General features: G+C 40.3%; 1 protein-coding gene and 1 pseudogene across 2 annotated transcripts; one reads left to right on the top strand and one right to left on the bottom strand.

Moving 5' to 3' along the window:
- Nucleotides 1–1,663: 1,663 nt before the first annotated feature.
- Nucleotides 1,664–27,868, bottom strand: ZNF133 (zinc finger protein 133). 2 transcript variants are annotated; one of them, XM_058563286.1, is made up of 4 exons: nucleotides 27,762–27,841; nucleotides 8,437–8,563; nucleotides 7,857–7,952; nucleotides 1,664–3,602 (listed from the first exon to the last, which is right to left on the bottom strand). In XM_058563286.1, the coding sequence occupies exons 2-4, from the start codon at nucleotides 8,555–8,557 to the stop codon at nucleotides 1,858–1,860; spliced, it is 1,962 nt and encodes a 653-aa protein (XP_058419269.1). In that variant the 5' UTR covers nucleotides 8,558–8,563; nucleotides 27,762–27,841; the 3' UTR covers nucleotides 1,664–1,857. The 2 variants fall into 2 exon arrangements, with proteins under 2 accessions (XP_058419269.1, XP_058419270.1); XM_058563287.1 differs by having other exon boundaries at nucleotides 1,665–3,605; nucleotides 27,762–27,868.
- On the top strand, nucleotides 18,454–19,045 carry LOC131418713 (large ribosomal subunit protein uL22-like; annotated as a pseudogene).

Here is a 27,868-nt window from a genome sequence, read left to right as displayed (position 1 = left end):
ATGATAGTGTCTATCTTGGAGACTATCTCCACAGTCCACTCACTGAACACCAAACTTCATGTCCATCCCATGTGAAATACACACTCATCCCTAAGACCCCCAAAGTCTTATCCCATTATGGCATTGGCTCAAAGTTCAGGATCTTGTTATCTAAATCAGGTAAAGGTGTAGATGATGCTTTATTTGAAGACCTGTGAACTAAAGAAGCATATCTAACATCCAATGTTGATTCAGAGATAGGATAACCACAACAGATGCTTCTATTAAAAAAAACATGGAGAAATAGCAGACATGTAACAGGCATTGATTCACAGAAATTCTGAAATTCAGCTGGGCACATGCCACCAGTTCTTTGATTAGTGCCCAGTACTGCCTCCTGGGAGTGATTCTGCATGGCTTTTGTGTCTGTACTCAGTTATTCTTCCTTTTCTCTAAGAAATGGCCAGTATTTGAAGCTTAGTAGATTTCTCAGCTTGCCTCCCTGCCCACAGAGTGGGTTTTTCTCTGTCCTTTTCAGACTAAGCTGGTGTTTCTGATAAAATGTCACAAGTTTCCTATGCCTCTTACTGAAGTTCACTTCATTAGATGAAACTGCATCTACAAAGCTCAAGTCAGGCCCCTCTCTGGTTTGGGTTGAGTGTCAGGGTGCTGTGGGATACTCTTAAAACTCACAGAAACCATTTTGTGTAGTTGAGAGGGTCTAGGAGCTGCACACAAATTTCCTGAAGTCTTAAAAAAAGGGTCTTATAGCTGCACCCTTGAGATGATCTTTACCTTAAAGGCCACTTGTTTTGAGCAAAACTACTTTGGACTGGAACACAATGGAGGAGCTATGGTTAAGAATCTTTAAATATGGCTAAATATCTTCACCCTTGTGATTGGAGAACTACCCAGGGTGTCATGGCTAAGGGACCTTAGAAAAATTATTGCATGGCTGCCAGGGGGCCTGAGTCCTAGGGGATGGAGTGCTAAGGAGTATGATTGAAAGTTCTAAACTCTGGTATGATCCAGGAGTGTGGCTTCAAGAGTCTTATCCATTATTGGAGGCTGAGGAGAGAACATGGTAACAGGTCATTATGCTATTGGAATGCCAATGAAGTGGTATAGCTGGGGGTGGTTGGGTATCATCCATGTTCTTGGTGGTCTAATATGAGTGTGACTGGAGACTCAAGGTTCTGAGAGTAAAGAATTGCTTGGTCATAGCTGAAAGACCAGGCCCTGGGACTGGAGTGCTGGGGACAATGTCTTGCTACGGGGGCTCAAAGATGGGAAGACCAGGGACTAAAGCCTGAAAAAAAGCAATAAAGGTAGCTAGGGGATGATTCAGCAAAGGCAACAATATAGATGTTTGAGAGCTATGAGGGGAGAAGAAAGGGAGCTGTCACAGAAGCCAAGGAAAAAGGAGAGTTGCAGATGAAAATGGACTACTAGAGGAAGCCATATCTTCTGGCAGAAACCTGAGGATTCCCTCCTCTCACCTAAAATCCCTGGATACAGTACCTAGATTCTCTCCCTATACAAATGACCAGACTTTCCAATAAATGTAGGAGTGACTCAGTTCTTTTATCTTCCAAGGAATTGAATTCTCGTGGAATTGTGGACATAGGAGTTCAAGATATTTGGACCACTCCTTATTCCCTATCTTTACAGATGAGTGAACGAGGTACACAGTCAAGGTTACAGATTTATAAAGAAGCGAAGTTTATTAGAACCAAAGGCCACAAAACATGAAGACTTAGTGTGAAGAAAGTAAACTAGGTCAAACGTCCTTTGATTGCTTACGGAATGCATTCTTCTACTTCATTTCATGAAAGTGTAAAAATTTTGATTATTTAGTCCTTGCCACCAGCTTCACTTTCAAAGAGAGTGTAAGGGGTCAGAAGATTGTCCTGAATAGGCCTCAGAGGCAGGTTGGAGTGGTGGTTTGTGATGGACAGATTTCATCCTCCTGTGTCTATTAAGGTGAGACTTCTGGCTAAAGCCTTGCCCACACGTCTTGCAGACATAAGGCTTCTCCCCCTGGTGTGTCATCTGATGTAAGACGAGGTGTGATTTTTGGATAAAGCCTTGGCCACACTCTCTGCACACGCAAGTCTTCTCTTCCGAGTGTACCCATTTATGTGTGATTAAAGCTGACTTATTGCTAAAGCCTAGGCCACACTGCCTGCACATGTAAGGCTTCTCTCTCGAGTGTTTCCTCTTGTGCCTGATGAGACCGGCCTGGTGACTGAAGCCTCGCCCACACTCCCTGCACACATATGGCTTTTCCCCTGAGTGTGTCCTCTGGTGTGCAATGAGGTTTGACTTCTGGCTGAAGCCTCGCCCGCACTCCTCACACACCATAGGCTTTTCCCCTGAGTGTGTCCTCTGATGTCTGATGAGATTTGATTGCTGGCTGAAGCCTCGCCCACAATCCTTGCACACAATAGGCTTATCCCCTGAGTGTATGTTCTGGTGTCTGTTGAGGTGTGACTTCAGACTAAAGCCTCGCCCACACACTCCACACACATAAGGCTTCTCCCCAGTGTGTGTCCGCCTGTGTGAGATGAGGGTTGAATTCTGGCTAAAGCTGTGCCCACACACTCCACACACATAAGGCTTCTCCTTTGAGTGTGTCCTCTGGTGGTTGACAAGGGTCGTCCTCTGCCTAAAGCATCGCCCACACTCCTTGCAGGCATAAGGCTTCTCCCCCGAGTGTGTTCTCTGGTGTGAGATGAGGTTCGACCTATCACTGAAGCCTAGTCCACAATCACTGCACACGATGGTCTTCTCCTCTAAGTGTGTCCTCTGGTGTCTAACGACAGCTGACTTCTGGCTAAAGCCTTTCCCACACTCCCGGCACACATAGGGCTTCTCCCCCGAGTGTGTCCTCTGGTGTATGATGAGGTTTGACTTCTGACTAAAGCCTCGCCCACACTCACTGCACATATAAGGCTTTTCACCTGAGTGTGTCCTCTCGTGTATGATGAGTGTTGACTTCCGGTTAAATCCTCGTCCACATTCCCTGCACACAATAGGTTTCTCCCCTGAGTGTGCCTTCTGGTGTCTGGCAAGGCTTTTCTTTAGACTAAAGCCCTTCTCACACACCCTGCACACATAAGGCTTCTCCCCCGAGTGTATCCTCTGGTGACTAAGCAGGTTTGTCATCTTGCTGAAGCCTAGTCCACACTCTCCACAATTGACTGTTCCAAATCCTAAGACTTCTATCCTCTTCAACAATTTGTCTGTTTCCTCAGGGTTCCCCATCTGAGCTGGACTGGCCTCTATTTCCACCCCGCTGATGTCATTCTTAGAGCTGACCGGCTGTCTTTGGGGTAGCCTGGAGAATGCTCCTAAAGTCCTTTTCTTTGTCTTTCCAAACAAAGGTTTAGTGCCTTCTCTCTCTTGACCTTCTCCTTTATCACTCCAGGAACTTTGATCAGAGGCTTGCTGCTGCTTCTTCTGGGCCCCTGGGCACAGACCCCCTGGTGGGACATGACTTTCTGCACACAAGCAGGTGAAGATCCAGGGGGGATGATTACACAGCACGTGTTGCATGTGGACTTTCTGACTGGAGAAATCCGGAGGGCAGAAAGGACAGAGGTGGAGTTCTGGCTTTGGTTCTGCTGCAGAGAGAAAAGTCTGAGTCAGAACCACGACTCAGTGGGGCAGCCCGAGCAATTCTGCCTAGTCTGATAGTGAAACTCGATTCCTTGTTCTTCAAAACGCTTAAAACTTAAGGGCTACCCAATCAAGATTCCTTTATATGATCTACTTTTCCAGCCATCACAACATCCCCCATCTTCCATTACAATCCAGAAAACCCACTCTTAAGATGTATTCTATGTATAAGACTATAAAAGCATCACATGCAGTTTTGGCTCTGTAAATAGGGCCAAAATGCAACAGTCTCCTCCCACTACAACTATCTTCTAACTCACAACCTCCCACACTGGTATCAACCGTGTCCACAAGTATTTTCTTTGACTGAGAGATACCTAACCAGAGGACCCATGTGGAGATGTCATTATGTCTTTCCCTATTTCCTGTGAGGATAGGGATGGACAGAGAGAGCTGTCACCCAGACTGGAGAGTCCCTAGTGGAGGAAGCAGGCTATGAGTGGTTAAATAGGGGGCCGGCTCTGTGGCATAGTGGTTAAGTGCGCGCATTCTGCTGCTGGTGGCCCGGGTTCGGATCCCGGGTGCGCACCGAGGTACCACTTGTCAAGCCATGCTGTGGTGGCGTCCCATATAAAGTGGAGGAAGATGGGCACAGACGTTAGCCCTAGACCAGTCTTCCTCAGCAAAAAGAGGAGGATTAGCACGGATGTTAGCTCAGGGCTGATCTTCCTCACAAAAAAAAATAAATGAGTAGTTAAAGAGATCATGTGTGAGAACCTCAATTAGAGTTTCCCCACTCATTAACGAATATTTATTAGAGGATTTCTTTGTGCCAGAATTTCTACAAGGAAGTAGGCTTTCAGCAACGGGCAACACAACCATAGTCTAGGCCTCTAGTGACTTAAAAGAAGCTCCCTCTTGGTGCCCCTGACCAATCCAAGCCCTATTAATTTCCCTAATTAATCTAAATAAAAATTTCCCCAGAAATCAGTGTAAAAGAAACATTTTCTTCTTATAGTATCTCTCGTGTAGAAGACGTCAACATTGAATGAATTGTTTCATCACAACTGGTTCTAGTCAGCTGGAGGCAATAAATGACCACACAATTTGAGAAACCAGGTACAGATCTTACTGGATCTACTTGAACACTCTTTCCTTGATCAATGAACTGAACTTTTAAAAACCAACGGTGTACACATTTACATTCCAGAATTATTCCATCCTATGTAGAATGCTACTGTATTTTGAGATAGGGCCTTTAAAGAGATAATTCAGGTTAAGAAAAGTCATAAGGGTGGGACTCTAATTCAATGTCACTGGTGACCTTGTAAGAAGAGGAAGAGATAGCAGGGATGTGCACACACAGAGGAAAGGCCATGTGAGGACTTAGTGAGAAGGCAGCCATCTGCAACCCAAAAAGAGAGGCCTCCTGAGCAACCAAACTTGCTGACACCTTCATCATCCAAGAACTGTGAGGACTAAGAGCCTCCAGAAACATAAGAAAAGAAACTTCTACTGTTTATGCCCCCCAGTCCGTGGTGTTTTGTTTTGGGAGCCCAAGCTGACTACAACAGACTTTACTTCCTTTGCCCTGACCTTCTTTCCTATCACTGTACTCAAGGACCTACACAGCTGCCTCAAAGTCAGCCCCTAAGTAAGTCCATGAAACTGACCAGTTATTACAGCAAATGTGAAAGGGCCAAAGTCCCTATTAAAAGACAACAACACTTGCTTTGGCATAAAATGTAAAACTAGCTGCAAAGCACGCAAATCACATTATTTTTACGTAAAAAAACAAAAGGGGGAACACAGCAATACCACAACAAAAAAATACACAAGAAAGTGGGTGCTAAGACCAACAAGAAATAAAGAGAAAGTTAAAGGACTATCACATGGAACAAAGAGATTTCTAATGTTAAAAACTTCACTAATGAATGAGATAAAATTGCCACGAACCTTTATATCCCTAAGAGTATACTGAAGTGAAATATAAGGCAAAAACTTAGAAATATATGGAGGATTTGATATGAATTACAATGACATTGAGGAGCTTTATGACTCTTCCTAGTAGATGAAAAATAAGGATATGTACAACTTGAAACATACGAAAAATTTCTACTATATATGCTATCGTCCCTCAATTCTAAGAATTAATTATAAGGCTCCCTTTTAAACTTAATAAAACTGAGAGAAACAGAAAATTTCTTACACAGGAAAAGAAAGCATATACTTCTCTCTGTGCATGAAACATTTATAAAACTGTCAAAAGTATTTTAAAAATTAAAAAATACATACATAATGCCTTAAAGTTATCTATACCATTATCATTTAAAAATAATGCCAAGTAGAAAGAAAAATTCCCAGAAATCCCTTTCCCCACTCGCTCTAATTCTATCCCCACCGAGATAACCACTGGTCATGGTAAATAACAATACAGACTTCTGTGTTCACATAAATATACTGATATATACTCTTTCACACACTTTTTTTTTTTTTAACAAAAAACTGAACTGGTAACTGTTCTGCAACTTTTTCATTTAATAATGTAGCCATTAAATATCTGAGTTATTCTGTTAAGAAGGTAAAGGAAAATTTTCTCATCATTAATGAACAGATAGGAAATATCACAAAAACAGAAAATTATAATAAAAGTAAATGGAGATGAAAGAACTGAAAAAGTCAATATCTGAAATGAAAAATTCATTGGCCAGGGCTTAACAGCATATTAGAGAGGAAGATGAGACAGTAAACTTGAAGACAGATCAACAGAAATCATCCAATCTGAAGAATTGAGAGAAAAAAAATTAAAAATATGGACAGGCTCAATAATCTGTCTGTGGGACAACATAAAAAGGACTAATACATATGTAGTTGTAGTACCAGAAAGAGAGAGAGAAAATGAAGAAGAAAAACACATGTGAAGCAATAACGTCCAAAAATTCCCCAAATTTGGCTCTAGTCATAAATTTATAGATTCAAAAATTTCAGTGAACCCCAAGCAGGGAAAATACAAAGAAAAGCACACCTAAGCAGTCACATTGTAGTCAAACAGCTGAATACCAAAAATATATAGAAAACTTTGAAAGTAGTCAGAGGTGGTCAAAAAAAAAAAAAGTAACAAAATAAACAGGATAATAATTGTGGACAAGACAGCTGACTTCTCATCAGAAACAACGGAGGCAAAAACGGGAACAATATCTTTGAAGTGCCAAAAAAATAAACAAACCAATCTGGAATTCTATATCCAGTGAAAATATCCTTCAAGAATGAAGGTGAAATAAAGACACAGAAAACAAAACACAGAAAAACAAAATATAGGTCAATGTTTTTGTCAGAAAAAAAATATAAATGAATACACTGCCATCTGCACCACAAGAAATGCTAAACGAAGTCCTTCAGGCTGCAGGAAAATGCTACCAGGTGTAAACTCAGATCGCAGGAAAAAAATGAAAAGAACAGAAAATAGTAAATTATCTGAATGAGTATAAAAGAATATTTTTTCTCTTGATTAAAAAAATACATATGAGTATTTAAAACAAATGTTTTAACATTGTATTAGGGAGTTTGGAATGTATTTGGTGTATGACAAATGACAACTATAGAATTGGGGGAAGGGGTAATTGGAACTGTGCAATCGCAGTGTTCTTACAATTTACATAAAGTGGTACCCAGAATAAGTAGAATAAGAAAAGTTAAGGCCTTGTATTGTAATCCCTTAGAGGGGTCAGCAAACTTCTTAAATGACCAGAGAGTGAACAGTTTAGACTCTGAGGGCTAAGAGGCAAAATTGAGAATTATATAGGTGCTTATATAACCATTTAAAATTTCACCCTCCTGGGAGAAATCCATTCTTATGTCACAGTTTTTAAAAATTCCATTTCAATTTCCCAATTGGCTTTTTAGCCTTTCTTCCTCCCTCGTGGCTTATCTTTTTTCTTTATCTCACTTAGTTTTTTCCCACATTCTTACTTGATCTTTTTAAAAAATAGTAAAAAGAGAAAGAAGCCTATGAATGTGGGAGAGAACTGAGTGAGGTAGAGAGGGCAAACCCAGTGGAAGAAGGAGACAAGAGACCAGGAAAGCTTGAACGAGGATGAAGGCCTGGAAGGGAGGCCACGGCAGGTAATGCAAACAGCAGCCTGGGAAGCCAGGAGAAGGGCTTCCCTCCCCAGCATCTGAGCAACGCCGCCTCCTCTCTCTCAAACCCCTGAGCTGCCTGCTGCTCTGTGCTCCATTTGCCCAGTGTCCCCACTCACCTGGACAGGTGGCTGGTGGGCATTTTGTCTCCTCTCTCCAGGTTTCCTTCCCCTGCTCCAGCTGGGTGATGAGTTTTGGTTTAGAAAATGGAATTCCTGCTCAAAAGAAAAGAAAACAAGGTGGTTGTAGGTTACAGGCTCAAGTGTCAATTCCAGAACTCAGTGCCAAACTGGGTGGGGAACTTCAAAAAGTGGTAGGCAAGACCTGAGAACAGTGAGCTCTCAGCAATGGAAGGGATGAGTGGGGAAGGCAAGCTAGGCTGAGAGCACACTGATTCTACTCCATGTTGGGTAGATAAACACCTCCTTCATTCAAAAGAAGGTAACTCAGGAAGAGATGTTATGCTTACCCAGAGAGCCTGGGAGAAAAGGCCTAGAAATGCAGAGTATCACACACAACACAATTCAACTCTACCCAATACAACTCTACAAAATCAGGCCTTCCCTGGGGAAACAGAACAGAGTGTCTTTGCTTTTGAATCCAACTCAAAGGCAAAGTCAGAAAGCAAGATGGCTGCTTCAAGCATAGCCTAAAACGCCCAGCAGCAAGAATGTAGGTCCTAAGAGATGCCAGGCTTACCCAGCGAGACCAGGTTGCTGTAGTTCTCCAGCATCACCTCCCTGTACAGGGACCTCTGAGCAGGGCTCAGCAGCATCCACTCCTCCTGGGTGAAATCCACAGCCACATCTCTGAATGCCATGTGTGCCTGTAACACAAAACACAGCCCTGCTCAGCCAGCAGCCAGCCTTGCCTATGACTCAAGGTGAGGGGCAGGGAGAAGGCTGCCCTGGGGGAGGTAGGTGAGACATCTAGAGCTTGCCTTTGACTGGGACCCTGATGCCATGTGTTCCAAGACCTTCAAACCCCTGTTGCTATCTGGCCAATAGCACTTGTGAATATGCACATTGAAGATCCTGACTGGGCTGTTTTGGGGTATACATGCAAAAAATGGAGTCCCTAACTTTTGCGAACTTTAAATCTAGGCTGAGGGAAGAGCAAACAATACATAAAAATTAAAGAACAGTAAAGCAACAAACTTCTGAGTTTTAAGAATTTAAATGAATAGTCTGACCAAGTGTATTAGTGCTGAAGCATCTGAGTGACTGACATTCATACAATCACGGCAAAGATCAAACTACAGCTCAGTCCTTCCCCTAAATCCCACAATCCCTTTGGCCTTCCCGGGCCTGAGAGGCACAAGCGGGGAATGGTGAAAAGCATGGACTTGAACTATACTTGGGTTTGGCGCCCACTTCTAGTGAACTAGTGCCTCAGTTTTCTCACCTGTGAAATGTGGACAACATTAAACTCTCTGCCACACACTGAGGGTGCTCAGACTGCACCTTCTGGACACTCAATATACAATTCACTTCTACACTCCGTTCTCATCCCCCCACCCAATTTTACTCTTTTTATCTCAATACTATTTCAAAATGGAGGGCGTGCTGGAATATAGACATCATAAAAGGTTTTGTGATATAGGCCTGGGAACTTGGTCTTGAAGGAAGAGCAGGAATCAAGGGAAGAGGAAAGTGCTAGATACGCCAGATGAGCCATGTGGGGAACAGAGAAGAGGACACTGTGAGCCACGGAAGAGAGGAAGCCTGCAATGCGGACAGGAGGACCACCTGGGAGGAATAAAAGGCACCTAGTGGTAGAACACAGAATAGGTTGGGAGTAGTAGTCTGTAGCTTTTTAATTTTTATTGTAAAATACATATAACAAAAATTTTACTATTTTTACCATTTTAAGTGTACATTTCAGTAGCGTTAACTCACATTGTTGTACAACCATCACTACTATCCATCTCCAAAACTTACTTGTCATCCCATGCTGAAACTCTATAAACAGAGTAAGAGGGAGTTAAACTCCCTCCTCCCCACAAATCCTGCTAACCACCATATTACTTTCTGTCTTCATGTATGTGGCTATTCTATGTGTTGCAAATAAGTGGAATCATATAATATTTGTCCTTTTGTGTCTGGCTAATTTCATTTAGCATAATGTTTTCAAGAACACTGAAGGAACACAGGCTTCACCATGGAGAAGCCTAAACTCAGAATTTCCTTCCTTTTTATAGCTAAAAAATATTCAATGGTTATCTATAGACCATTCATCCATTGATGGACATTGGGTTTGTATCCATCTTTTAGCTATTGTGAATAATACTACCACACAAATTGCTTTCAATTCTTTTGGGTAGGCATTGCTGAATCAAATAGTAATTCTATGTTCGTTTTTTTCAGGAACCACTGAACTGCTCTCCACAGTGGTTGCACCATTTTATATTCCCACTAGCAATGTAAAAGGGTTCCAATTTCTCCACATCCTCGCCAACACTTGTTGCTTTCTGTTTTTTTGATAATAGCCATCCAAATAGGTGTAAAGTGGTTTCTCATTGTGGTCTTGATATGCGTTTTCCTAATGATTAGTTTTCCTAATGATTAAAGATGGTGAGCATCTTTTCAGGGGCTTATTTACTATTTGTATGTCTTCTTTGCAAAAATGTCGGTTCAAGTCCTTTGCCCATTCTTGAATTGAGTTGTTTTTTTGCTGTTGTTGTTTTTGAGTTATAGGAGTTATTTATAAATTCTACATATTAATTACTTATCAAATATGTGATTTGCAAATATATTCTCTCTGATGTACAGAAGTTTTTAATTTTGATAATGTCCAATTTACCTATTTTTTTCTTTTGTTGCTGGGCTTTTGGTGTAATATCCAAGAAATCATCACTAAATCCAACTTGATGAAGCTTTTCCCTATGTTTTCTTCTAAGAGTTTTACAGTTTTAGGTCTTACCTGTTTAGGCCTTTGCTCCATTTTGTGAATTTTTGTATAGTATTAGGTAAGGGCCCAACTACATTCTTTTGCATGTGGGTATACAGTTTTCCCAGCAATATCTATTGAATAGACTGTCCTTTCCACATTGAATAGTTTTGGTACTCTTGTTGAAAATCATTTGACCATATATGTGAGGGTTTATTTCTGGGCTCTCAGTTCTACTCCATTACTCTGTAATTCTGTCTTTATGCCAATACCACAGAATTTGGATTACAGTAGTTTTGTAGTAAATTTTGAAATCAGGAACGTGAGTCCTACAATTTTGTTCTTCTTTTTCAAGATTGTTTTGGCTATTCCGTGTCCCTTGAGATTCTGTATGAATTTTAAGACAAATTTTTTTCTATTTCTACAAAAAAAAGTCATTGGGATTTTGATAAGGATTACATTGAATCAGTTTGAGTACTATTGTCATCTTAACAATATTAAGTTTTCCAATCCATAAATACACCACGTCTTTTCATTTATTTCTGTCTTAATTCTTTCAGCAATGTTTTGCAGTTTTCAACGTACAAGTCTTTCACCTCCTTGCTTAAGTTAATTCCTAAGTATTTTATTCTTTTTGATGCTATTGTAAGTGGAACTGTTTTCTTAATTTCTTTTTCAGATTGTTCATTATTCCCATATAGAAATGCAACTGATTTTGGTGTGTTGATTTTGTATTCTGTTGCTTTGTTGAATTCGTATATTATAGTTTTAACAGGTTTTTGTGTGCGTGTCTGGAATCTTTTCTACATATAAGACCATGTCATCTGCAAACAGATAATTTGACTTCCTCCTTTCCAATTTAGATGCCTTTTGTTTCTTTTCCTTGCCTACTTGCTCTGGCTAGAACTTCCAATACTGTGTTCAACAGAAGTGGCAAAAGTGGGCATCCTTGTCTTATTCCCAGTCTTACAGGAGAAGCTTTCAGTCTTTTACTATGGAGTATGCTACCTGTGAGCTTTTCATACACGGCCTTTACTATGTTGAGGTAATTTCCTTCTATTCCTAGTTTGTTGAGTGTTTTTATCATAAAAGGGTGCTGAATTTTGTCAAATACTTTTCTATATCAATTGAGATGATCATACTTTTTTTCCCCTAATCTGTTAATGTGGTGTATTATAGGCATTGGTGTTTATATGTTGAACCATCCTTGAATCGCAGGAATAAATCCCACTCGGTCATAGTGTATAACTCTTTTAATATGCTGAATTCAGTTTGCTAGTATTGTGCTGAGGATTTTTACACCAATGTTCATAAGACATATTGGTCTGTAGTTTTCTTTAGTGTTTCTGTCTGGCTTTGCTATCAAGTTAATGCTTGCCTCATAGAATGAGTTAGGTAGTGTTCCCTTTTCAATTTTTTTTGAAAAGTTCAAGAATTGGTATTAGTCCTTCTTTAAACGTATGGCAGAATTCACCAGTGAAGCTATCAGGTCCAGGGCTTTTCTTCGTCAGGAGGTTTTTAATTACTGATTCAACCTCCTTACCAGTCTCTTCAGCATTTCTATTTCTCGTGATTCTGTCTTCATAGGTTTTGTGTTTCTAAGAATTTTTCTATTTCATCTAGGTCAACCAGTTTGTTGGCATACAATTGTTCATAACACTCTCTTATAATCCTTTTTATATCTGTAGAATCAGTAATAATGTCCCCATTTTTATTTCTGATTTTAGTAATTTGAGTCTTCTTGTTTCCTTAGTCAAAGTTGCAAAAGTTTTGTAGATTTTGGTAATCTTTTTGAAGAACCAACTTTTGGTTTTGTTGATTTTCTCTATTATTTTTCTATCCTCTATTTAACTCTGCTATAATCTTTATTATTTCCTTCCTTCTGCTAGCTTTAGGTTTAGTCTGTTCTTCTAGTTCCTTAAGTTGCAAAATTAGACTGGTGCCTGGAGATCTTTCTTCTCTTTTAGGATAAGTGTTTACAGCTATAAATTTCCCTCTCAGCACTTCTTTTGCTGCATCTCATAAGTTTTAGTATGTTGTATTTTGTTTTCATTTGTCTATAAGTATTTTCTAATTTCTCTTGTGATTTCTTCTTTGATCTGTTGATTGTTAAATGATTGTTTAATTTCTACATATTTGTGAACTTTTCCGTTTTCCTTCTGTTACTGGTTTCTAACTTCATCCCATTGTAGTCGGAGAAGATATTTTGTATATCTGTCTTTTTAAATCTATTGAGACTTAATTAGTAGCCTAACATATGGTCTATCCTGGACAATGTCCCATGTGCACTTGAGAAGAATGTATATTCTGTTTTTGTTGGGTGGAACATTCTGTATATGTCTGTCAGATCAAGTTGGTTTACTGCGTTCTTGAAGTCCTCTTTCCCTGATTATCTTCTGTCTGGTTGTTCTATCCATTACTGAGGGTAGGATATTGAAGTCTCCACCTATTATTGTAGAACTGTCTATATCTCCTTCAATTATGTCAATTTTTGCTTCATATACTTTTAGGGTCCATTACTAGATATGTAAGCATGAATAATTTGTATATCTTCTTGTTGTACTGAACCTTTTATTAATACATAATGTTTTCCTTGTCTCTTGTAATCTTTTTTGAATTAAAGTCTATTTTGTCTAATATTAGCATAGCCACCCCCACTCTCTTTTGGTTATTTGCAAGGAATATCTTTTTCCATCCTTTTGCTTTCAACCTATTTATGTCTTTGGATCTTAAGTGTGTCTCTTATAAGATAGTATATAGTTGGATCATGTTTTTTGTTGTTGGTGTTATCCATTATGCCAAATTCTGTCTTTTGATTGGAGAGTTTAATCCATTTACATATCATGTAATTTCCAATAAGGAAGGACTTATTTCTGCCAATTTGCTATAAGTTTTCTATATGCCTTATAGCTTTTCTGTCCTTTATTTCCTATATTACTGTTTTCATTTGTATTTAGTTGATTTTAGTACAACTTTTAAATTCTCTTCTCATTTCCTTTTGCATATATTCTATATCCATATTCTTTGTGGTTACCATGGGGATTAAATTTCATATCCTAAAGTTATAACACTCTAAATTGAATTTATATCAGCTTTACTTCAATAGCATACAAAACTTTTCTCCTATACAGCTCCATCCTCTCCTCCTGTCAGTTTCTGAAGTCACAAAATTACATCTTTATGTACTAAGTCCAAAACTATAGACTAATTGTTTTTTTAATGCATTAGTCTCTTAAATCACGCAGAAAACAAAGAGTGGAGTTACAAACCAAGGTGACAATAACACTAGCTTATATAACTACCCTTTTATTTACCTTTACTGGAGAACTTTATTTCTTAAAACAGTTTCAAATAACTATCTAGTGTCCTTTCATCTCTATGTGAAAGACTTCCATTAGCATTTCTTGCAAGGCAGGTCTAGTGATAATGAACCTTTTGTTTTTCTAGTATGTCTTAATTTCTCCCTTACTTTTGAAGGACAGTTTTGCTGGCTATAGTATTCTTGGTGGACAGTTTTTTTCTTTCAGTGCTTTGAATATATCAATCCATTACCTTCTGGCCTCTAAAGTTTCTGATTAGAAATTTGCTGGTAATATTAGAGGACCCTTTATATTAAAGAAGCTTCTGTCTTGCTGCTTTCAAGATTCTCTGCTGCCTCTGGCTTTCGAGAGTTTAATTATAATGTACTTGGTTTCTTTGAGAGTTTATCCTACTTGGAGTTTGTTGAGCTTCTTGGTTCCTTCTCATGTTTTCTATCTCTTTATTGATATTTTCCTTTTGTTCTTACATTGTTTTCTTGACTTTGTTCATGTCTTCTGTTAGCTCTGACAATCTTTAAGACTGCTGTTTTAAAGTCTTTGCCTAGTAAGTCCACCATCTGGCCTTTACCTGGAATGCTTTGTATTTATTTTTTTCCTTTGAATGGGATATACGGTCCTGTTTCTTTGTATGCTTTATGATTTTTTTTCATTGAACACAGGATATCTGAATCCTATAGTATGGCAACTCTGGAACTCAGATTCCTCAAGATTTGCTGTTTTTTTCTTTTCGGTTTTTATTGTTGTAGGGTGTGTCTGTGCTGGGGTTTAACCTGAGGTATAAACTGAAGATTTTCTCAGTTCTTTTCTAATCCTGCGCCTTTCCAGGGGCATGAGTGGTAATTTTCTAAATTGACCAAGTCATGAGTCGAACAGGCTGCAGGTAAGACAAGTCAAGTCATACTTCCAGGCCTAGAGCAGGACTCTGCTAGGTACCAAGGTAGTCAGGACAAGAAAAAAGAATGTGCCCATCCTGCGACAGCCAGTGTGGAAATGCAGGAAACACTTGCCAATACCCTGGATTTCTGGGACCCTGTGGCCATTTGTCCTGGTATCCCTAAATAAGGATGATATTTCACAAGGCAGATCTGGGTAAGGAAAACAAAAATGAGAGAGTGTCAGCTGGAAATGCTCTCCCCATGAGTGAGGCATGGCTTGCTCTCCAACCCCACAACTGGGGGAGGGGGAGGGGTCATGATGGGAAGTGTAACAGTCTGGTTCTTTACCAGGGCCCTGAAAAAAGGTCCAGAGAGCCAGGCCTTCAGCAAGTTTAGTCTCAAACTCTCCTGATCCCAACCAACAAAATGTAGAAGGACATTTCTGAGGCCGTCTACTTGACAGTAGATGGTATTAATGCATCATTATTAATTTGAGGGATTGTGAAAATGGAATTGTGGTTGTTTTTCAAAGAAATATATATTGAAGTATTTATGGATGAAAATGATTTATGAGCTTGCTTTAAAAACATTTCAGAAAAAACTGGACCAAAATAAAACCCCAAGATTGCTATACGGTGACGACAGTTAAAGCTGGGGTTTTATTATACTCTCCTTGCTTCTTTTGAACATGTTTGAAATTTTTCCATTAAGAACAAATTATTTAAAAATTCTTAAACATCATCAAAAAAACAGATGCAACAAATATGGCAAAATGTAAAGATATGTTACATCACAACGATGCACATAAGGATGTTCATCATGCTATTGTCTCCTTTATTTTTGAGATTTTTCATTAAAAAAGTTAAAGGTATACAATTTGTAATTGGGTAGCCAAGACAGAGAAAACATTGTGTTTTAAACAAAACCAGTGAAACGTAAAGCAACAATGAAGGACACAAACTGCCCAGAACAATGAATTATCAATTTTAAAATAACAAATTATGACAACTCAGATCAAATGAATAATTATTATGATTTGGATGAAGTGGTCAGGAAAAAAATTAAATAAAACTACAAATCCGTCATAAGGGAAGCCAAAAGATATTTTTAAACAAATTTATTTTTGTGGTTTAATTTCATTATATTTAACTATACATGTAATTAAGATGTTTGTTAGTGTTAGAAAGAATCCACAGCAGTCTCAAGGTTATAAAGTAAAAAGTTTAGTTCTCTTCCTGTACTCTGTCCCAGACCCACATCCTTCCCCAAGGTAACTGCTATTAACAGTTCAGTGAGTAGTACTCTTTGATTTATATATTTATCTCTTCATTTTCATTTATATTTGTGTACATGAGCAACCAATGCTATTTTCCCATAAATAAAAGTCACCTGCATTGTTCTTCAACTTGTTTTCATTTAATATTTTGGGGCTATTTGTACACCAGTACTGATAGACCTAACTCCATTCTTTTTAATAATTGTACTATTTCCATCAGCAGACCACATTTTCTTTAACAAAGTATTCCTCTGTCAATTGACAGTGAGACTGTAGTGTTTGTCTATCACCAACAAGGTTACAAAGATTACCTTTGGCAGTATTTTTGCATGAGTGATAAAGGAGTAGAATTACTGGGCTGATTATTGAATACACGTTTACACTGCCAAAATGCCCTCCAAAGGCACACCAATTCATACTCTCAACAACCACATATGAGAGTGCCCCTTTCCACATTTTGATAATACTTGCTTCCATCAATTTTTTTGAATTACCAATGTACTGGATTAAAAAAAAAAAAAACCCAACTCACTGTTTTCACTTGGCTTCAACTCCAGAAAGTAAGAAAAAAACAAAAACAGAAACTGAGAAAAACAGAAGAAAATGTTTTTAAAAAGAACGAGAATTAGTAAATTAAAAACCAGTACCATTAGATTCTGATACTGATAGACTAGCTTTTATCAAACTAACTCTCTTACTAATAACTATAAACTCTCATCAAAATATAAAAAGCAACTATTTTAAGACAAAAGCAACCAAAAGCATTCAGAAGCGCAAGGGGATATGACCCTTGAAAGAAGGGACGCACATCGAGTGAGACCTATATTTAACCGGCTTTTCATCTGAGGGAGCTCCCTAGTCCATGTGACACCCGAGGAACAGATCAACCTGTGACTTCCAGACTTCCTAGAAACTATATGGCAAAATCTGAGAAAAGGGGGAACAACAAAGGATGAAGCCCCAAATCTACATATCTACATATAAGCTTCTCCTAAAATCTTAGGTTGAATACTGAAATACGGAATCATGAGGCAAGACAGCAAGGAGCTCAAATGGATAATAAGAGCTGGAAGGTTGAATGAGCCATGCTGAGATTTCAGCTACTGTTCACCTCAGCAGCGATCAAGTTTAGAGTCTGAGTCCAATCAAGAGAAGATTGCTAAATACCGTAATTAAGCTTCCATTGAAACACAAGTAAACTACAAAACATACATCCTTTCAGCATAACTAGACAGAGAATGTCCTCAATTCAAGCGACCTGTAAATATCTATTTTTAAAAAACCAAAAAGCAAAAAACACTAAACCAGTGAGCTATCTCATATAGACCCTACCTTATAGGCCACTGGGGAGTACAAGAGCAGCTGGGGGTGGGGGGCAGGAAACTACATGTAAGAGAGAAGAGAGGCATTAACAGCAGATTTAAAGTTGGTTGAAAACAACCATCAGAAAAGAAAGGCCACAGTATGTGAGAAAATACTAAAAAAGTGTCCTCCTAAGTCAGAGCACTTACTACAGGAAAGGGACTTAAAAGTGTAGGCAGAATGAGAATAGGAAGTCTTGGAAAGATAAAGCCCTGCGAAAAAGGGGATTACAAGCAAGGAAAAGGCATTCCTCAGAAAACGCAAGGTAAAAGGAGAAAGTCAGAGTCCTGTACAACAGAAGAGAAAAAAAAAAATGAAAATATGCACAACCTCCCACTCCCTTGCAATCCAGTAAAGAAACCATACTAGCACTGACAGAAGAATTTTCCTGAACTCGAAAATTTCAAAAACACTAGAACCTGACAGGTGTGTGCAATCTTCATCTACAGAAAACCAAAGCAAAAAATGATAATCCAAAATTCAGCTAAAGAAAATTCCACCAAAGAAAAAAAAAAGGGACACAGAAGAAGCCATAACAAAATACTCCAAGCTGAATTAAATATCCTCAAACAAACATTTGGGGATATAAAAAATCACTTTGATTCAAAAACTCAAATTTGTAACTATGTGAGGTGATGGATGTTAACTAAACTTACTGTGGTAATCATTTCACAGTATATACTTATGTCAAGTCATTATGTTGCACACATTAAACTAATACAACGTTATACGTCAATTATATCTCAATGAAACTAGAAAAAAATTCAAAAGCCAAGAACAGAAATGAACAAAAAAATGAAGAAACGAAATGAGAGTTGACTGAACTTCAGAAATAAACAAAAGACACAATATTATATGAGAAACGAAGACCAAGGAAGAGCAGATTGAAATGAAAACGATGGGCACTGAAGAATATCAAGAACGCCACTTAAGAGAATAAAAATGAAAGAAAGAAAGAAAAAGGGCCCTTCCTGTAAGCGGCCTGCGCTGATCTGTGAAAATGGTTCACTACTTACTTGATCCAGAAAGCCCTACAAAATCATGCAAATCAAGAGGTTCAAATCTTTGTGTTCACTTTAAGAACACTTGTGAAACTTCCTAGGCCATCAAGGGCAGGCATATCCGAAAAGCCACCAAGTACCCGAAGGATGTCACTGTACAGAAACAGTGTGTGCCATTCCATTGTTACGATGGTGGAGCTGGTAGGTGTGCCCAGGCCAAACAGTGGGGCTGGGCACAGGGTTGGTGGCCCAAAAAGAGTGCTGAAATTTTTACCGCACATGCTTGAAAATGCAGAGAGTAATGCTGAACCTAAGGGTTTAGATGTAGATTCTCTGGTCATTGAGCACATCCAGGTGAACAAAGCCCCCAAGATGCGGCACAGAATTACAGAGCTCCTGGGTGGATTAACCCCGATATGAGCTCTCTCTGCTACATTGAGATGATCCTTGCTGAAAAAGAGCTGATTGTTCCTAAACCAGAAGAGGAAGTTGCACAGAAGAAAAAGATATCCCTGAAGAAACAAAAACTTATGGCCCAGGAATAAATTCAGCATAAAATAAATGCAAATAAAAGTAAAAGCAGAAAAGAAAGAAAAAGGGTTAGAAAAAAAGTGGTTGAAAAGGAAAACAGGCAAAGAAGGAATATCATTTGTATAACTGCAGCTCCTGCAGAAGAAAAACAAAAAAAGGGAAGAGAACTAATATTTAAAACTATAATCCAAGAAAACTTTTCAAAAAGAGACAACTTGAATTTAAATATGAAAGAGCCTACAGAGTACCAGAGTACCAGGTGACTCACAACCACCAACTTTAAGATATCTACTAGAAAAACTATCAGGCTTTGAAGAATAACAACAAAAATCCTAAGTGACTCTAGGCAAAAAATATATCAGACATCCATCAGACTTATCAAAATTATCATTCCCTTGTGCATTGCTGGTGGGAATGTACAACAGTGTAGCCACTGTGGAAAACAGTATCGTGGTTCCTCAAAAAATTAACAATATAATTATCATATGATCTACCAATTCCACTTCTGGGTATTCCCCCAAAAGAACTGAAAGCAGGGACTTGAACAGATATTTGTACACCTATGTTCATAGCAGCATTATTCACAATCGCCAAAATGTGGAAGCAACCCAAGTGTCCACTGACAGATGAATGGATAAACAAAATGCAGTATATACATACAATGGGATGTTATTCAGCCCTAAAAAGGAAATTCTGACACATGCTACAACACGGATAAACCTTGAAGACATTATGCTAAGTGAAATAAACCAGACACAAAAGGATAAATATTGTATGGTTCTACTTATATGAAGCATCTAGAGTAATCAAATTCATACAGACAGAAAGTAGAATGATGGTTGAGAGGGTCTGGGGGGAAGGAGAAATAGGAAGTTATTATTTAATAGGTACAGAGTTTCAATTTTTTTTTTTAATTTTATTTATTTATTTATTTTTTCCCCCCAAAGCCCCAGTAGATAGTTGTATGTCATAGCTGCACATCCTTCTAGTTGCTGCATGCGGGACACGGCCTCAGCATGGCCGGAGAAGTGGTGCGTCGGTGCGCGCCCGGGATCCGAACCCGGGACGCCAGCAGCAGAGAGCGCGCACTTAACTGCTAAGCCACGGGGCCAGCCCCTAGAGCTTCAATTTGAAACGATAAAAAAAAGTTCTGGAGATGGAGAGTGGGGATGGTTGCACAACAATGTGAATGTACTTAATGCTACTGAACTATACACTTAAAAATGGTTAAAATGATAAGTTTTGTTATATTTTACCACATTAAATAAAATGCATGGCAAAAAAAAATCATCATTCAAAGCAAGGCAGCAATGGAGCCACATTTACAAGAAACTTAAGGAAAGATATTATGAACTAAAGATTTTATTTCCATCCAAGGGATTAGTCAAGTAAGAAGACTTTAGAAAAACAGTTTTATGCATGCAAGAGCTTAGAGAACTCTACAGCCAGGAGTTCTTTGTGAGGGACCTACTAGAAGATGAATATTAAACATGGTAAGACATCACAGGGGAAACTTCAGGTAAAAGACTGAAGGTGAGCATTTATATATGTAATTGTAGATCTAGCACTAAACAGTGGGGAAGAGAGAGGAAGAAAAATATATCCTAATGACATATGGCTGTCCTGATAAATCAGAAATGCCACTAAAATGGAAAAAGAGGAAAGTAGAAAAAGTTCACTGAATGTTGTACAGTCAACAGGTGAGAGTTAAAGGGAAAACACAAAGTGAAATTATAGAATTTCTAAAAAATCATAATGAAAACACTATTCATGTATGGCATTTATTTAAAATAGTGAGGCGAGGAAAAATTTATAGCCTTAAACACTTTAATAAAGATAAAAGAAGAAACTAATGAACAGAAAAAGTCAATTTATTAAGTCAAATCCTGATTTCTTTAAAAAAAAAATCAGTGAAATAAACATGGCTAACAATCAAGAACAGAAAGCATAAATACTCAAAATAAGAAATGACACAGGGAGAATAACTACTGAATCACCAAAACACATTCCTAAAAAGTCATATAAGACTATTTTGCAGACCCCTATGCAAATAAGTTTGCATACCTAGATGAAGTGAATAACTTCTAAGGAAAGATAATTTACCAAAATTGACCCTAGACAGTCATAAGGGAATTCTACCAAACTTTAAACCAGATAGTCCCAATCCTCCAAATACTGTCCCAGAATATTGAAATACGAAGGAAAACGTCCTGATTCTTTTTATAAAGCAACTATAATATTGACACCTAAACTTGATGACAGTTCGAAAAACAGAAAATTATAGAGCAATATCACGAATATTGAAGCAAAATTCTAAATAAAATATTAGCTAAGAAATTCTAACACCACAATAAAATAATATTTTACCATGACAAAGTGGGATTTACCCAGAAATACAAGATTAGTTCAATATTAGGAAATCTATTACTATAATACACCGTATTAATGAACAGATCTAAGGCAAAAAATCATGATTACTTTTATACATGCTGAAATATTATTTAAAAAAACTCAACACCCATTCCTCACTTAAAAAAACTCAATATAAGATTGATAGATTTTTTAAACGTTTTATTTTGAACTAATTTTAGACTTATAGAGAAGTTGCAAAAATATCAATTCCCATATAACCTTCACCCAGCCTTCTCTAATGTTAACAACTTAGAAAACCATAGTACAATGATCAAAACCAGGAAATTAACATTGATCCAATATTATTAACTAAATTATAGCCTTTAACCAAATTTCACCAGTTTTTCCACTAATGTCTCTTTTCTGGTCCAGGATTCAACTGAGGTTCCCACATTGCACTTAGTTGTCATGTATCTTTAATCTCCTCCAAGCTGTGACAGTTTCTCTGTCTTTTTTTCTTTTACAAACTTGAAACTTTTGAAGAATATCCCTCAATTTTGGTTTATCTGATTTTTTTTTTATGATTAGAATGAGGTTAGTTCATTTTTGGCTATAATACCTTAGAAGTGATGTTATGTCCTTTTCAGTGCACCATATCAAGAGGTTCATGATACTGATACATCTCATTACTGCTGACATTAACCTTGATTTTGACCACTTGGTTACAGTGTGTCTGCTGCAAAGTCACTGTTTTTCCCTTTATAATTAATAAATATCTTTAGAGAGATACTTTGAGATTATACAAATACCCTGTTTCTCTTCAAACTTGCACCCACTGATTTTAGCAAACATTTGTGGGACCTGTTTGCAACAGTTATTACTGTGGTGTTTACCAAGTGATGATGTTCTATTTCCCTCTTTCATTCTAAATTCATTAATTGGAATTATTCTGTAGGCAGGAGCTGTCCCTTCTCCCCCATTTATTTATTTATCCAAGCATTTATTGATTTATATAAGTATGGATTCATATTCTGTCCTATGGATTATAATAGGATATCATAACTATTTTGCTGCTCAAATTATTCCAGTTTCAAACATTGGGAGCTCCTTCAGGCTGGCCTTGTTCCTGCTTTAACCAATAAATGTGGCACAAGTGACACCGTGCCAGTTACAAGCTTAAGTCTTAAGAAGGCTAGACAGCTTCTGCTCTTGGGAGGCCACAGATACCATGTAAGAACTTCAACTCCCCTGCCGGTGAGACCATGCAGCGGCAGAGGCCCTGACACTACATGGAGAGAGGGTGAGGCCCAGCTGTTCCCAGCCCTCCAGCCAATTAACCAAAGCACCAAATATGTGAGGGAACCATCCTGGATGTTCCAACCCAAAAGAGTCCCTAAGCGACTGTGGCCACAGCCAGATCTATAAGTCACATAGAGCAGAAGAACTGCCCAGCGGATCCTGGTAAACGTAAGGAACTGTTTTGGGGTGGTTTGCTGCACAGCAATCAATAATCAGGACGCTTCCAGGCATGCTGTGCCTTCTCTCTCCTCAGCTTTCTTAATGAAGCATCTTCCTGATCATCCATATGCACCCTGACTACTTCCCTACCTGCCATATCAAACCAATTACCCAGGCCGACTGATTCCACTTCTGAGAATTCCCTCAATTGCCCCCCAGCCCTACACCAGCTGGGGGAGGAGGACAGTGGCGACAGTCCCTCCTGACGGTCTCTGCAGACCATCTCCCAACATCCCAGGCAGCCTCATCCATTCCTCCCAGAACTAGCTCTACATACACATGGTTCGATTATTCACTCTTTAAATATTTATTAAGCTTCTACAGTGTGACAGGTACTATTTTAGACCCTGGGGATACAGCAGTGAACAAAGACAAAAACATCTGCCCTCATTGACATGAAAATCTAGAGGAGGAACATGGACATATTAAATTAATAAAACACACAGTACATCAGAAAGTTATGAGTGACATGAAAAATAAAGCAAAGAAGCAGAAAAGAAGTAACAGAAGTGGGGTGGGGCTCTGGAATTTTAAATAGCGACTAGGGAAGGCCTCTCTGAGAAGGTGATTGAGTAGCGGTCTGAAGGATATGAGGGAGAGAGCCAAGTGGATAGCCTTGAAAAGAGCACTACAGGCAAGAGAACAGCCAGTGCAAAGGCCCTGACGCAAGAGTCAGCCTGGTATGGTCAAGGCACACAGACAGTTCTCTGTGGCTGCTGTGCCATGACTGAGACCGACCGGAGGAGACGAGGTTCAAGTGTAAATGTAGGGGGAGATCGTACTCAGATGGTAGGATACTGGTTTTGACTTTGAAATGAGAAGCCACTGGAGGGTTTTGAGCAAATGCATGACATGATTTGACTGACATTTTAAAAGATCCCTCTGGTTGCCGTCCTGATTAATATAGCTTAGGGGGACAGGGAAGAAGCAAAGAGATCACTCAAGGGCTATGATCACCCAGGTGAGATGGTGGCCTGGACCGTGGTGGAAGCAGCAGAGGTTGAAGACTGTTGAAGTCCAGATTTGCTTATTGGGGATAGAGTATAAGAGCAAGAAAGGAGTCGAGGATGCCTCCAAGGTTTTGAGCCTGAGCAATCCGGAGGAAGGAGTTGCCATGTCTCTGCTCCCTTTTAAAGCTAAACTCCTGAAAGAATTGTCTGTACCCCACTGGGTGGAGCATGTTTGGGGGAGTTGATCAGAGTTTGTTATTGGACACATTAGGTTTGGGATGCCCATGAGATATCCAAGTGGAGATGTGAAGTAGACAGTAGGAGACTGGAATCTGGAGATGAAGGCACAGGTCTAAGCTGAACCTCAGAGAGATGGCACTTAAGGCCTTGAGAGCGGATGGGGCCACCAAGGAGACAGTGTGGCTGGAGAAGATGAGAGGTCTAAGAACGGAACCCGGGCCTTCCACAGTGGGGGTTTGGGAGAAGACCAGCTGGCAGAGGAGGCGGAAGAGTATGCACTAGGAAGAAAACCAGGGATAACCACGGGAAAGGGTATTTTAAAAAGAAGGAAGTATACAACTACGTAAAATGTTGCTGAGAACTGAATATGGAATTTAGCCACAGGGAGATCACTGATGACCTCGACAAGAATATTTTTAGTGGGTTGAGCTGAAAATACTCACTGGAATGTTTAAAAGACAATGGAAGGATATTAATGGAGACAGCAAGTACAGACAATTCTTTCAAGGAGTTTAGCTCCTTGAAAGGGGAGAAAAGACACAGGCAGTAGTTGGAGGGGGAAATCATGTACTGCTCTGCTCAAAACCCTTTACTGAGGCCCTCCTGCCCTCAGATCAAGTCCGCACTCACTAACTTGTTATTTAGGGCTCGCTCCAATAATGCCCAAACCACACCTTTCCACTCAGACTGCGCATGTGAACTCCCCTCCCAGCCAGCAAGGACGACTCATGTCTTCACACAGCATCACCCACTCAGTCTAACCAGCTGTCAGTACTGTATCAGTGACCCAAGAAGAGCGAGAGGAAGTGCCTGACCCTCAACGAACTGCCTCCAGTCCAGTGGGACAGTCAGACAGACAGTCATGATGCAGCCTGAGAGCCCTAGAGTCCTGATGTGTCAAGCGTTCTGCCGCTGACGGAGAGACTGGCAATACTGCATGGGGAAACCCAGGAACGCACTACAGGGGGATCACATCTGAGCTGAATCAACAGGAGTTTATACCGAAGGAGAGAGGCGTGGAGAAATAAAAGAGCGTAGAATGAAATATATTTCCATGCAGCTGTAAAACAGGGTGTGAGACAGGTGGGTGGTAGAGGAGGAGGCTAAAAAGGTGACTTGGAGAAGTTGGAAACAATAATAATCCTAGCTAACAATTATTTAGTACTTACTAAGACCAGGTGCTCTAACCTCATCACAAGTGTTATCACACCCAACATCCCTGTGAGGTGGACACCATTGTGATCCCCACTTTACAGAGGAGGAAAGGAAGGCTCAGAGAGGTAAAGTAACATGCTCATAGCCACAGAGCAGGAATATGGTGAAGCTGAGATCTGAACCTGGGCAGTCTAACTTTATAGAGTCTGGACAGAAGCAAACAATTAGAAAGATCCCTAATTTCTAACCTCTTTCTAGCAGGTTGAATGGCAAGATAAGTATTTATATCTCAGGAACCCAACTCAAGAGGCATGGGAAAAGGGAATAAAAAAGTGGAGAAGAGACAGGAAGCTAGGGTGGTGCAGGAGTGGAGACAAACGGAAGGAGAAGGAATCAAGGGATGTAGCACAGTTGGAACTGAGGGAACGCAACAGCCAACCAAATGCGAGGTAAGTTTGGAAACAACAAAGAGGCAAGGAGAACTCCAGAGGCCCAGCTTGGTCCATGGGTGGAAGTGGCAGCTGTTAACCTAGATCAGCAAGGTCAGAAGAAATGGGAGGAGGGAGAGGCAGAGACAGGGAAAAACCACCACGCTGAATTCCAGATACATCTCCCTCTCCTACCTTCGCCCAGGGCTGTTCTGAGGGAAAGGGAAAAAAAAAGAGAGAGATTTTTTTAAACAATTGGGTAAGGAAATATTAATTTTGTTGGCTGTAACAATGAAAGTGTAAGGTTATGTTAAAACAAGAAGTCCTTATGTGTTAGAGATGCTTACTGAGTATTTGCAGGTAAAATGATATGATGAGGATTTGCCGCAAACTACTCAAGCAGGGAAAAGAGAAAGTGAGGGCACTGGACGGAACAAGAACAGAATGTTGATAACTTCACAGCAGGCAAGCCCTGGGAGTGAGCAGTCTGAGCAAACGCTTGAGAGAAGGGATGCTGGCGCGAGGATGGAGGGGTGATGAATGAGGACACTAGGTCTAAAGAATAGTGCCTGTGAAAACCGTCACCCTTACAACAGGCTGTCTCCTGGGGAAACCAGCTGGGGCTCGGATCCCCAGATAGGACACCGTAGGGCACAAGATGTCAAAGCTGATCAAAGGAAATCAACCCACAGTTTGGCATGCAAAAAGTAAGCGGTCTCCCCCTGAAGCTGGGCTGTCAGGAGCCCAGGAGTTCTCCCTTTGCCCACCAGGCAGTCCTCTGTGGGCAGGCAGGAGCGGCAGAGGACAAAACAAGAACAAAAAGGTACAGGAGAGTTCCTGGAAACCCTCAAGCTCCAGCAGGGCAGGGCCTCCTCTTCCTTAAAGGCATCAGGAATGGACCTGACACAGAAGAAAAAATTGTGGGCAACTTGCTGGGAGCAGAGCTGGGATGTGGGCTGTGAGCACAGCCTGCCCTGACATGCTGCTAACACTGAGCAGGAGCTGATCCTCTCACCTTTGTTCTTAACAAGAAAAGTTAATACTTACCGGCTCTTAGTATATACCAGAGACTATTCCAGGCACCATATGAGTTTTACCTCATTCTGTCCTCACAACAACCCAATGAGGATACCATTCATCATCTCCAATTTACAGAGGAGAAAACTGAGGCACAGTGAGGTCAGTCTCTTGCCCCACCTGACCCAGCTATAAAGTGACAGAGCCTGAAAGAAATCTGGCTGTAGGGCCACATTCTTAACCAGTAAGAGCAGGGATGGCAAACCTCTGTGGGCTGTAAGGATTCGCAGTATATTCATTACAAGAAGAATCAAGATTGGTCACGAGGTGATAAGCATTGAATCTGGGTGATGGGTCTATGGAGTTCTATCTACTTCTGACTGTTTGAAATTTCTCTGTAATAAAAAGTTAAAATGGAACTAAAATTCCAAAGCCTGGCCACACCAGACATGTGGGAATCCATGATTCCTGTGGTCAATGACGGTCCCTGGGATCTCTGAAAAACTTGTCTAGTGGACCCCAGCCGGACCTCTTCTTCCAAGGCCGGAACCCAGAGGCGACCAGCCAAACTGAGACCCTAAAACCGCACCAAAATGGCCACTCCACACCCAGTCCAACCCCGGCACATCTGGCCAAGCCAGCCCGCCCGTCGCCCCGCCTCAGCAAAGCTGAGGGGTACTGGGCCCGAAATAAGACGACCAGCCCTCACCCACCAAAATCCGGACACACGGCCCCAAGGGCAGCCCCCACATTACCACCTGGGAAAAGTCAGGCCCCCAAAAGCCTACTTATTCAACCCCCCCAAAACTCGGGGACTTGTGACATGAGCGACCCTGTCTCCCAATACCGCTATTTCGGCCAAGGCCGAACGTGTCCCCACCTACAGGAACCCTAGGACGAAAGGCCGGAGCCCAGCACCCATCACTGATCACTGGGCTTCACAGCTGAGCTTCACCCACGTTCCTCGGAGATGCGCACCCACACCCCCAAAATAAGACATCCGAGAGAGCACGGCCTGAGCCACGACAGCGCGTCCCCACCACTACCTCCTCTCGCCGCCGTCTGCACCCTCCCCGGCCTCAGCCCATAGACCAGCTTTTCAGAACCTACCTTTCCCCGCAGAGAAGGGCACCGTCGCGGCAAGGGTGTCGCGGGAGCCTCACTCACCAGCGCCACCAAAGAACAAGGGGTCAGTCCAGCCGCCAGGTGGGTATCTG

Source organism: Diceros bicornis, chromosome 19 (assembly GCF_020826845.1).
Source record: "Diceros bicornis minor isolate mBicDic1 chromosome 19, mDicBic1.mat.cur, whole genome shotgun sequence".
Classification (NCBI taxonomy): Eukaryota; Metazoa; Chordata; class Mammalia; order Perissodactyla; family Rhinocerotidae; genus Diceros; species Diceros bicornis.
Note: the sequence above shows the minus strand (reverse complement) of the source record. Positions and strands in the feature narration are given on the sequence as shown.